Raw genomic sequence first — 13,280 nt, 5'->3', positions numbered from 1 at the left:
GCTGTGTCGACACCGGAGTTTTTGTTATCAGAACTTTGATCTATTTTAACAAAATGTCTATCTCAAAATTTAATTTTTATCTAATGCATTTAGGGCCCGGAGAAGGGGGGGGGGGGTAGTTACAATCCAATCTTTTTAGAATCTTAAAAAGTGAACAAGAACTTTCAATTTTCAGTCAAATGAACCCTCTCTAAAGTTTATACGAGCATCCTTTCCATAAGAAATAATGGGAATGATTCAGAGAATCCTTGAATTACAACCCTTGCCCTGAGGGCTGTGGGGGAGTTGTCATCCTCAAAGACCTAATTTCCAGAACTTAAAACCACGTTTCATAAAATGGCTGCCTCAAAATTTTGATTGGATGTGTTTGGGGAAAAGGTAGGCGTGAGAGGGGGGTCATTTGCCCTCAAATCACTTTCGGCTATTATAAAGGGCACTAGCCCTTTGAATTTCCAATCGATTGAGCCTTTTTTGAAGCTTCTACGACACCGCCTTCTATAAAAACCTTATATGCCCCCAGGGTATAACTTAAAACCCTTGCCTTAAGGGTTGTGGGGGAGTGTTGTCCTCAAAAACATGTTTTCTATCTGGAAATCAACTACGCTGAACAAAATTGCTATCTCAAAATTTTGATTGGATGTGTTTGGCAGAAGGAGGGGCGGGAGGGGGGAGGGGGGCTAGTTGCCCTCCAATCACTTTCGACTATTAAAAAGGGCACTAGCCCTTTGAATTTGGAATCGAATGAGCCTTTTTTGAAGTTTCTACCACAACGCCTTTTATAAAAACCTTATATGCCCCAAGGACATAACTTAAAACCCTTGCCCTGAGGGTCTTGGGGGAGTGTCCTCCTCAAAAACATATTTTCTATGTGGAAATCGACTACGCTGAACACAATGGCTATCTCAAAATTTTGATTGGATTTGTTTTGGGTAATGATGGGGGGAGCTAGTTGCCCTCCAATCACTTTCGACTATTAAAAAGGGCCCTGTCTCTTTGAATTTCCAATCGAATGAGCATTTTTTGAAGTTTCTACGACAACGCCTTCTATAAAAAACTTATATGCCCCCAGGGCATAACGTAAAACCCTTGCCCTGAAGGATGTGGGGGAGTGTCCTCCTCAAAAACATATTTTCTATCTGGAAATCACCTACGCTGAACAAAATGGCTATCTCAAAATTTTTATGGTATGTGTTTGGGGAAATGATGGTCTGGGGGGGCTAGTTGCCCACCAATCACTTTCGACTATTAAAAAGGGCACTAGCCCTTTGAGTTTCCAATCGAATGAGCCTGTTTTGAAGTTTCTACGACAACTTCTTCTATAAAAACCTTATGTGCCCCCAGGGCATAACTTAAAACTCTTGACCTGAGGGTTGTGGGGGAGTGTCCTCCTCAAAAATATATTTTCTATCCGAAAATCAACTACGCTGAACAAAATGGCTATCTCAAAATTTCGATTGGATGTGTTTGGGGGAATGATGGGCGTGGGGGGGGGGAGCTAGTTGTCCTTCAATCATTTTCGACGATTAAAAAAAGCACTAGAACTCTCGATTTCCAATCGAATGAGCCCCTTTTGAAGTTTCTACGACAACACTTTCTATAAAAACCTTATATGCCCCCAGGGCATAACTTAAAACCCTTGCCCTTAGGGTTGAGGGGGAGTGTCCTCCTCAAAACCATATTTTCTATCTGGAAATCAACAAAATGGCAAAATGGTTTTGAAGTTTCTACGACAACGCCTTCTATAAAAACCTTATATGCCCCCAGTGCATAGCTTGAAACACTTGCCCTGAGGGTTGTGGGGGAGTGTCCTCCTCAAAGATATATTTTCTATCCGGAAATCAACTACGCTGAACAAAATGGCTATCTCAAAATTTTGATTGGATGTGTTTGGGGGAATGATGTCGTGGGGGGGGGGGGGGCTAGTTGCCCTCCAATCATTTTTGGCTATTAAAAAGGGCACTAGAACTCTTGATTTCCAATCGAATGAGCCCCCTTTGAAGTTTCCACGATGACCCCTTCCGTATGAAGTGCCTCTGGGAAAAAAAAAAAATAAAACATTGGAGCCGTATGGCTTTTCCTATAGGCAACTCTACAGCGTTGCCTCTGAAATGGTTGCTAGAACTCAAGGCGGTACCCAGAGGGGGTCTAGGGGAGTTTGACCCCACCCCCCCCCCCCCCCGAAAAGTTTTTTTGACTCGTAAAAACGTAACAAAAATTGCTATAAACAAATTTTGTATGCGTTTTTTTTGTGTAACCCTCCCCCCCCCGAAAAAAATCTGTGAGTAACCCCCCCCCCGGAAAAAATCATAGATACGGCCTTGCAAGAACTGAACATTTTCCATTCGAACCTGCTTTCTCCCAGTAGTATTTGAGTACTGGTTGGACTACCTCTGGAGTTGATTTTTATTACCTACGTATCACTATGACTCCCAAAACCGATTTCCCCAAAAATGATAATAATAATGAAAATGCGCCCGAAAACGTCCGTCTGGAGAATGACTTGATATTCTGTATCGCATACATTAAAATGCAATTTTCACCACCTTGCGCCTTTTTTTGGAATGGTTTCCAGTATTTTCTTAAATTTTGCCAATTTTCTTATGCTACTCGCTTTTCAATTTATCACCCAAATCATGACTGTTTGGACTTTTTTTTTTGAATTTCTAGAAGAAGAATAAAAATTAGATTCTTTTGATGTATTTTGTTTTTAAATTCCTTTTTGTTTTAAATTTGCACTAACTATGGAGGAAGGTAGAGAACGAAAGGTAAGGAAACGGCACTAGAATTCATTGTCAAAACCCGTGGTGCTGATCTTAGTGTCATGGCCCTCGAGCCAGGAAGGTCGCTCTTAATTACTTGCCTTTTATCATTTTCGGTTTGATACCCACTGAAAATAATTATTTCTCTAGCAGCTATGCCCTTGGGCTTAAGTTGACAAGTTTTAGTTCCCGCAGATACTAATAAGTCCTGAACTGAGGTAACATATTTAGATAAACTTGCCAAGATCGGTTCAAGTGCTAATAAAAAATAATTATATAGTGCAGGCTGGCCCAATTATCGTGCCAGTCACCAGCGATTTTTAATAGCACCTTTGCAAGTACATAAAAAAAAGAAAAATAATATATTTGAAACCTTGCTCGAATGTGGGTGGAGGCTGATGTACCCGTGATTCATCGTGATCCTGCCCCTGGAATAGCGCATCTTCAGGAACTTATAGAGCACATGCTTGAATGCGCAATATTATCCATCTTCATATTGACGTAGTTCCGTAGATCTTCTTTTATTTACTTCGTAGTGCTCGGCTGCAACAAATATAATTTGGATTATGCATTTACTAATATGGTGAGCTTAGTATTTCATTCATATCTCACTATGTTTCTGGAACTGCGATCAAAACTGTTCACCTAGGCACGCACAAATGATTTTTTATTGGAGGGGGGGGGATCTAGAGAAAGCAACTGAAATAATACAAAATAGAAAAACCATAGAAAATACAGGAAGATCGGTCAAAATTACTAAATTTCAAAGGAAACTTGGGCTTGCAAAACCTTCCCCCACGAACCCGCGTATGAGCCTCCACACAACGCTGCCAAACTGGCTTAAAATGACCACTTTTCTTGCGTTTTTTTCCCAAGTTTTTAACCTACTTATGGTTTGTAAACTCCTCTTTTTCTCTTTTCTTAGAACTTCTCAACAAAACTAAAAAAAAAACACAACTTTAATAAAATTCTCAAATTTGGAAAACCCTATTTTCCGCGGAGGAGGCGTATTTTCTGGGGGGAATTTTCCTCAGGGGGTATTTTCTGCGGGGGGTATTTTCCGAGGGGGGTGTTTTCCTGGGGATATTTTCCACGGGATGGGGTATTTTCCAGGGGAGGGGGTTAAGCCCTGAACGGTTTCTTTCAAGAGAAAATCGGTTCATTGAAATCAAAACCAGCAATTAATTTTTGTTTTGGATGTTCTCGACCATTCACATCAACAAACCTGGTCAAATTACTATTTGAAGGATCCAATCTGCAATGTTAGTTTGTTATCTTAAACCTTAAATGAATGTGAAAGGAAATTGTTGTCGTTTTGTTTTTAAATCAACACTTGAAAGCCCAACAATTTGTTGAAGAACTTAAATGTGATTTCAGAGGATACAACGAAAAGGGTAAATTCGTGGGGTAAGTGTGAAAGGAGCGACTTCTTTCTGGAACTGGAGTATTGGAGTAGGCCATAAGTGAGTCTTATCAAACTGAGAATTTTAACTTAAACTCAGTTCACTTGATTGTTCTGCAAGATCAATTTTTCTGTATACAGTATGATTCTCAAGATATTTAATAGTTCCTGGTAACTAAATGTAAAAAAATTTGTGACGAAGCGTAACGCGGAATTTCCACTTAATAATAAAACGAAAAATAGAATGCAAATATTTCGGTAGAGACCTCCGCTCAACTGTCCTCAGTGCAACAAAAGGGAATAAAGAGTAAAAAAGGGTAAGTTTCTTCGTTACATTTTTTTTTCATTTTCCTGAACTTGGTCAGTGCAATCTTTGAAATTATTTGCATCCTGGTAAAAGCAAAACGGTATTATATAATGCTTTCTGTTTGTACAAGTAATTTGAGACTGAAAATAGTTCGAACTGTATTTCAAGAAACGGATCAGCGGTTTACAGCCCTATAACGTCGAGGGATGGAAATAAACATTTTCTGAACAAAAAGACGAGGAAACAATGAAATAAAGTTCTACTAATTTTTGTTGAATTACCAGAGCTTTTCCAAAATAAAATAAAATTATAAGAGGGGATCGATCAATCCCAATCACCACGACATATACAAAAATGTGGTCGCAAGGTCTCAACTGGACTATATGGGAAGGAAAATAAATATCCTAGTTTTGCATTTTGACCACCGGTATTCTAACCTCTAAGGAAGGGGAGATAAGGGGCTACCTGAATGTTTGTCTTCACAATAACAAAAGAGTATTTGATTTAAATCAAATTTTCCGAGAAGTCAGCTAGTTTTATATTTTAATGGGGGGGGGGAGGGGAGGGAGGGTGTCTGGGTGAGAGGGGTAGTAGCTGAAGAGATTGTCAGATATCAATCTGGAAGAAAACAGGATAAACCTTTGTTGATTTACTACACTGACCCCTCCCACCAATATCAAAAATGTAAAACCATATTAACTAACGAAAATTGAAGTTCATAATAGGCCGTTTGAAGCTCATTTTTATACTCAAGTTTCTAAAGGTCTTTTGGGTCCTGAAATTAGCAGTAATCTGACTGCTATCTTATATACAGGAATACTATCGTATCATCTATTTTTTTTTCCGGGGTTACCAGGATTAGCCAGGTGCTATTCCAACTTTAGATGCCTTACGTCCCAAAATTAAATAACTGCTATATCTCAGTTGCAGACCCCAAAGGGCATGTGCCTTGGTACTGAAGATTCGATTTTTAGCAAGAACCCTTTTCAAATTGGATCTAAAAGCATATCTTAATTAAGTCCTTTCGAATCCACCTTATGTTGCTATTTCACTATCACAACGAATATTTTAGTCAAATTAAAACATTCCGTCAAAATTCAAACAGATGTTGAAGCCAATTGACCTTAAAAATGATAATTTCTAGAATACACAATGTATAAACAATGATAGAGCGAAGTAATGAAAGGGTTTAACAGTCCTTGATTTTACTATGTTTCGGTATTATTTATTCAGTATTTAAAATAATTAATTTATTTTATTAGTCTAATTAGAAATGAAAGAATGAAAAAAAATCCGACGGTTTGGAAGTGAAGGAAGATGCATTTTTCCCCGAAGCGGAAGAGTTAAAGGTGGTAGAGGAAAGGAGGGTTTTAACGGAAGAGTGGGGAAATACGGAATACTGGACTCCGTTTGGTACTTCGGTACTCTTCAATTACCTGGTACCTACGCGATATATTTTATAGGGAAGATGCTAAAGGAAGCTAGTCAAACGGGTATCTTTCAATAGAGAATTGGATAGCAAACCGTGATTTGTTATTGCGTTTACAATATTTAAACTAATGTGTTTTGGGGTTTAGGAGGAAAAAAGGTACCTAGGTTAGGTTATGTATTTAATATATGCTCTGCTTTAGCCCAACCCCCCCCCCCCCTAATGTACAAATATATAGCCCAAATTTGTTTCTAAACTATTATATTTTCATCATATTTTGTTTTATTTCATTAACATTAACCAAACATGAATTCTAGCGTGGGTACCAGCTAATTGAAAAGTAATAGTGCTTCTACATGCAGCCATGCTACTCAACAAAGGCTCCAATTTTAAAATGTAGCGACGGTTGATTGGTTGTGTCACTCGCTAATGAACTAAGTGTGTTATGTAATTTCCTAGGGTTTTTACTAGTAAGTTTCGAACTACTACTAGGCTACATATGGAAGTTGAACATTCATATTAAACAAAATAATACGCTACAATATTTTGTGTTTACGTTGTGGTTGTTTTTTAATTGACAATGCTTTGTTCGCTAGCGTAAAGTTGTTTTTTCTAAGATGGTGTGTAGAATACTATCGAATACAATTTAAGGATTCAATATAAATCCCCAAAAAACGTACTGAATGAAAATGAAGTTAAAAAAAAAAATTAAAGAATAATGTTAACAGCTAAATAGGTATTATTAATTCTATGAATAGTTGTTTTGCCTAATTCAAAACCAAAATGTTAAAGAAAAACCAACGGAGCTAATTTAAAAAACACAGCTGTTTCTTCAATAATGGATAATTCTCCAAATATTAACGAGGGAAACTACTACTACTGCTACTACTAACAACAACTCAGCGTAGCACTAAGCCGCCTGAGGCAAACACAGCTACGCACGCTCATTCTCCATCCCAATACATTCAAAACCTCCTTCTTTAGACCCTCCCAGGAAGTTCCAATTTCCCTTAAATATTTTCTTATGACTTCTTCCCATCCAAACCCAACCGAGGACGACATGCTTTCCGTCTAGCCCTAGACGGTTCGCCGAAAAGAACGATCTTTGGCAATCTGTCATCCTTCATCCGCAGAACGTGCTTTAGCCATTTTAACCTTTTGCTTATTATAGCCCTAGAAAGGGGGACTGAACCACACTTTTCGTATAGCCTAATGTTTGAAATACGGTCAGTCAGTCGGGTACCCAAAACAGTCCGTAGGCAATTTCTCTGGAAAACATCTAGCAAATCTTCCTTTGGTTTTCGGAGCGCCCATGCTTTAGAACCATGTTTGACTACTGTCATCGCTGTATCTTACAATATTTTATGAGGGAAACTTTGGGCTTAAGAATGAAAATAATAATTTAAAATAGTAATTAATTATTTTATAATAATTAATTATTATTAAAATAATAATTAAATAATAATATTTCCATTTAGCCCTAGACGGTTCGCCCAAAAGAACGATCTTTGGCAATCTGTCATCCTTCATCCGCAGAACGTGCTCTAGCCATTTTAAACTTTTTGCTTATTATAGCCCTAGAAAGGGGGACTGAACCACACTTTTCGTATAGCCTAATGTTTGAAATACGGTCAGTCAGTCGGGTACCCAAAACAGTCCGTAGGCAATTTCTCTGGAAAACATCTAGCAAATCTTCCTTTGGTTTTCGGAGCGCCCATGCTTTAGAACCATGTTTGACTACTGTCATCGCTGTATCTTACAATATTTTATGAGGGAAACTTTGGGCTTAAGAATGAAAATAATAATTATTATTATTATTTATTTGATCTCTCTGTACACACAATAAAACAAAACACACTAGGGGAGAACATTCGAACAAATCAGAAAAAAGACACTCATCATAAAAAAAATATCTGCTGGCATCCAAGACATTGAGAGTATTCGCTTGGCAGCAGTGGCATTAAATAAAATCGTACCTATACACACAGACATTATATTAACTTGAATTTACACCACTTACAGGGAAATGAACAATTTTATCAGATTGATTACAAAAACAGATAAAAAACTTTTTCATCAATTCACAGATATAAAAAAAGCATAACATGTAAAGACATAAATGTTCCTAGTATTTGTTTTAACAATAATAATAGTTTATTTGTACGTACAAGTAAAATTCACGCTAGAGATATACACTATGGGAAAAGAGAGAAAAAAATAAATAAAAATAACACACGCACTTCACAAGAAAATTAAAATAAATGCAATATCAACTGCCTAGAGACATGAGCGGATATGATGGGGTTCCTTCGTGGAGCGAAACCGTAAAACTGGAATCAGAGAAAACACGAGAGGCACAAAAAACAAATCGAACCCAATGTTCTTTTGTCAGATTAACCCTTGAACTTAGCAAGTACTCCAAAAGTGCTTCTCAGCTTAGACTTTATGGCGCTAACAATGAGTGTTCTTGCCGCTTTAATTGAGACACCGAACGGAAGACCAAGCTAATTTAGTGAAACGGAAGCAGGGATTGCAACGGCACCGACCTGAATGGTGACATTGGGAGATCATTTGTCCCAAAAAACAAGAAATTCTGTTTTCAAAGGGGCCACAGAGAGTTCATTTTTGCTTAAGCTAGTGAAAACAATATCTCTACAGCAAATTGTAACATCTAAAGGAAATTAGACAAAGAGAATGTGATCAGCGTAGGAAAGGTGACTTGCATCAAACAGTTCGTGGTAACGAACTATAAGTAAGGAGCGATGTGGCTCAATCTTTTTTTTTCCAGGGGTAGTAGTATCAAACCAGTAATCCTAGAAGATCGGAAGAAGGCTCATTTGATCGGAAATCAAAAGTTCTAGTGCATATTCTAAGTGACCAAAATTACTGGAGGGCAGCTACTCCCCTCCCACCCCCGTTTTTATCCAAAATTGTCCGATAAAAATTTTGAGATAGCCTTTTTCATCAACATGATCAAAAGATCTGATAACTAGGTTTTTGAGGATGACTTGATGCTCCAAAGCCTTCAGGAAAAGGACTGCGAGTTATGAACTTTGCCCGTTGCTTACATACAGTATTGGCTATTGGGAAGTATAAAGATATTTTCAGGGGGATTTTATGGCGGGGGTGCTTACGTGCGAGGATCTTTCCATGGAGGAGTTTTCATGGGAGAAGGGAATTTTCCATGCGAGGGGGAGCTGGATTTCCCAGCATTAATGAATACCGTAAGAAATTGAATAAAAAAAACAAGTTTTTTTCAACTGAAAGTAAGGAGCAACATTAAAACTTAAAACGAACAGAAATTATTACGTATATGAAGGGGTTGTCCCCTTCTCAGTGCCTCGCTCTTTACGCTAAAATTCGACGTTTTGTTCTAATTATTTAAGAATGACTCCTGATGCACAACGACCGTTTGATTAGAATAATAAGCTTTTTACAAATTCAAAAAACACTTTGGTGTTTGGTCAACTGGAATGGTATTATTAAAGTGGCAGGATTCGAAACCGAGCCCTGTTTTATGCCAAGACGAACAGGATTATAATTACTGATCTGAATCCCGAACCTTACACGAATCGATGCACCCTGCTACCAATTCAATAAACATGCACAAATAAAGGTGTTCACTGCACTCCTTAAGATAAATTGGCCTGCGAATGAAAAATAGAGTCAAAAGCCTTAGCAATATTAATAGTGTAAATGTAAAAATTTATCTTTGATTATTTTTGGCGATGAATAATAGCTAAAAAAGGTAGCCTGTGTATTTTGGACGCCAATAACTTCTCGAAAACCTAACTGATTTGTCATTTAGCCACAATTTGAACTAATTTCAGAATGAAGAATCTTTTCAAAACGTTCTTTTCCATAACTGAGCATACTATGATTGGGCAATACGAATAACATGATATTTCGGCGTTTCACGCTTGGTAGATTATTTTATCTTATTTTTTGCTCATTTTTGGTTTAATGGAGTTCTTTACTTTTCTTGGAAAAACTTTCTTTGTGTCCTTGTTCTTTTTTTGGAACACAGGTAACTACGTTTTCACCTAAGGCCTTGGGTGAATGTTTTTGGTCAATAAAGGCCTGGAATAGAACTGTCAGGCGTTCGATTAATTTGTGAGTTTCATGAAGCAAATATTGAGGCTGCAGATCATCGCCTTCCGGTGCTCTTCCACTCTTAAGTAAAAAATTTCGGAACCTCAGTAGTTGACAGTGTAACAACGACATAATCATAGGCAGAACGTAAAGAAGTAAAGAACGATCTGGGCACAATGTGTTTTTTTTTTCTCCATACCCGGGCACTTCGTATCAAAGGAGTTGTCGTAGAAACTTCGAAAAGGGCTCATTCGATTGGAAATTGGAGTGGCTAGTACCCTTTTTAATAGTCGAAAGTGATTGGAGGGCAACTAGCCCCCTCCACGCCCATCATTCCCCCAAACAAATCCAATCAAAATTTGAGATAGCCATTTTGTTCAGCGTAGTTGATTTCCATATAGAAAATATGTCTTTGAAGAGGGCACTCCCTCACAACCCTCGGGGCAAGGGTTTTAAGTTATGCCCTGAGGGTATATAAGAACGATGTTGGCACAATGTACTATTTATTATTTTTTCCTTTAGAGCAGGGCACTTCATATGGAAGGGGTCGTCGTAGAAACTTCAAAACAGGCTCATTCGATTGGAAATTCGAAGGGCTAGTACCCATTTTTAATAGTCGAAAGTGATTGGAAGGCAACTAGCCCCCCCTCCCCTACGCCCTTTATTCCCCCAAAAACATCTAATTAAAATTTTGAGATAGCCATTTTGTTCAGCATAGTTGATTTCCAGATAGAAAATATGTTTTTGAGGAGGCACTCCCCCACAACCCTCTGGGAAAGGGTTTTAAGTTATGCCCTTGGGGCATATAAGGTTTTTATAGAAGGTTTTGTCGTAGAAACTTCAAAAAACGTTCATTCGATTGGAAATTCAAAATTCTAGTGCCCTTTTTAATAGTCGAAAGTGATTGGTGGGCGACTAGCCCCCCCCCCCCACGCCCATCATTTCTCCAAACACATCCAATCAAATTTTTTAGATAGTCATTTTATTCAACGTAGTTGAAAGGTTCGGAAATTAGCTCTTTAAAGATGAAAGCCCTTCCCCCCACAGCCCTCACGTCAAGGGTTGTCAGTTAAGACCTGGGGGCATATACGGTTTATATAGAAGGCGTTGTCCTAGAAACTTCAAAAAGGCTCATTCAACTGGAAATTGAAAGGGCTAGTGCCTTTTTTATTATCGAAAGTGATTGGATAGCGACAAACGCCCCTCTCACGCCCACCATTTTCCAAAACACATCCAATCAAATTATGAGATATAAATTTTGGTCAACGTAGTTGAACGTTCTGGAAATTAGATATTATAGGAAGATAACCCCCTCAGAGCCCTCAGTGCTAGGGTTGTAAGTTATGCCCTTGGGGCATATAAGGTTTATATAGAGATTTGTTGTATAAATCATAGGCAGCACGATCGCGCTGCCTAAGTAAAGAACGGGGACACTCGAGAGCGGGGCAAGAAATGGGGACTAAGTAAAGAGGAGAACACTCCCCCACAACCTTCAGGGCAAGGGTCTTAAGTTATGCCCTGGGGGCATATAAGAACGATGTTGGCACAATGTATTACTTATTATTTTATTGTTAGAGCAGGGCCCTTCGTATCGAAGAAGTTGTCGTAGAAACTTCAAAAAGCGCTCATTCAATTGGAAATTAGAGTGGCTTGTGCCCTTTTTAATATTCGAGAGTGATTAGAGGGCAACTAACCCGCCTCTCACGCCCACCTTTTCCCCAAACACACCTAATCAAAACTTTTATATAGCCATTTTATCCAACGTAGTTTTAAGTTCTGGAAATTAGGTCTTTGAGGATGACAACCCCCTTCCCCCAACAGCTGTCAGGGCAAGGGTTGTAAATTATGCCCTGGGGGCGTATAAGGTTTTTGTTGAAAGCATAGAAACTTCAAAAGGGCTTATTCTATTTGAAATTGAAAGGGCTAGTGTCTTTTTTAATAGTTGAAAGTGATTGGAGAGCGACTAACGCCCACCATTTTCAAAAATACATCCAATAAAGATTCGGAGATAGCCATTTTGTTCCACGCAGTTCAAAGTTTAGGAAATTATACCTTTTAGCCGGACACGCCCCCCCCCCCCACAGTCTTCAGGGCAAGAGTTATAAGTTATGCCCTGGGGGCATATAAGGTTTTTATTGAAATCTTTTTCATAGAAACTTGATAAAAGGGCTCATTCGATTGGAAATTCAAAGAACCTGTCCCCTTTTTTATAGTCGAAAGTGATTTGAAGGCAACTAACCCCTCTTTCACGCCCATCTTTTATCCAAACACATCCAATCAATATTTTAGATAGCCATTTTATTCAACGTAGTTGAAAGTTTTGGAAATTAGGTCTTTAAGGATGACAAACCCCCCCCCCCACAGCCCGCAGGGGAAGGGTTGTAAGTTATGCCCTGGGGGCGTATAAGGTTATTATTGAAAGTATAGGAAATTCAAAAGTGCTCATTCAATTGGAAATTGAAAGGGCTAGTGCCTTTTTTAATAGTTGAAAGTGATTGGAGAGCGACTAACGCCCCTATCACGCCCACTATTTTTCCCAAACCCATCCAATCAAAATTTTGTGATATCCATTTTGTTCTACGTAGTTGAAAGTTCTTGAAATAAGGTCTGTTAGGACGATAACCCCCTCAGAGCCCTCAGTGCAAGGGTTGTAAGCTATGGCCTGGGGGCATATAAAGTTTATATAAAAAGTTGTAATAGAAATTTCAAAAAGGGCTCCAAACTAAATGTTGCCATAAGTTAAATCAAAATGCACTGAGTTAATGCTAATTCCCAATAAGGCATCTCAGCAGTATCCCATGAACGACTGAGGGTATTATGTTCAAATTTTCGGGGCTGCTTCTGCTCTTAAAATTTAACCAAATCAAAATAGCGTAAGTGTATCCAAGCTATCAAAGAAAGTAAACACATTTTTTTGCGAATGGTATCAAGTTTTCCATTTCAGGTCAACTAGAGGAGGTATGAAACTAAATTAAACACTAATATTTGTGTCCAGATTTTTAAGAGGGTGTATGTTGTTAAAAATTGCTGAAAATTTTTCTCCATTATACAAATATCAGACCAAACTAGAAATTCTTAAAAAAACGAAACGATTTAAAGTATTATCTTCTTTTTCTCTGAAAAGACTATGTCAATATAAAACAAGCAGGAATTAATTAAAAAACTTTTTCCACAAAATAAAAAAATACAAATGAATATGCATTGTCAGTTTAATATACATATACTGATATTTAGTAATCAAAATGTTAGTATTATTTGACTTATTAAAGTTATAAACGTAATAACATTTAT

The 13,280-nt window shown here is 38.0% G+C and overlaps 1 protein-coding gene across 1 annotated transcript in view; it reads left to right on the top strand.

Annotated features, from left to right (window-relative positions):
* Positions 1 to 3,196: 3,196 nt before the first annotated feature.
* LOC148952238 (uncharacterized) overlaps positions 3,197 to 13,280 on the top strand; it is a 49,140-nt gene continuing 39,056 nt past the window's right edge. The window contains exon 1 of the mRNA XM_089088885.1: positions 3,197 to 3,342. Coding sequence (XP_088945011.1) covers positions 3,326 to 3,342 — 17 coding nt within the window. The 5' untranslated portion in view covers positions 3,197 to 3,325. The remainder of the gene's footprint in view (positions 3,343 to 13,280) is intronic.

Source organism: Artemia sp. Qi Xiang Cuo, chromosome 5 (genome assembly GCF_049724085.1).
Source record: "Artemia sp. Qi Xiang Cuo chromosome 5, ASM4972408v1, whole genome shotgun sequence".
NCBI classification, from domain to species: Eukaryota; Metazoa; Arthropoda; class Branchiopoda; order Anostraca; family Artemiidae; genus Artemia; species Artemia sp. Qi Xiang Cuo.
The sequence above is the reverse complement of the archived record's forward strand: the minus strand, read 5'-3'. Positions and strand labels throughout refer to the sequence as shown.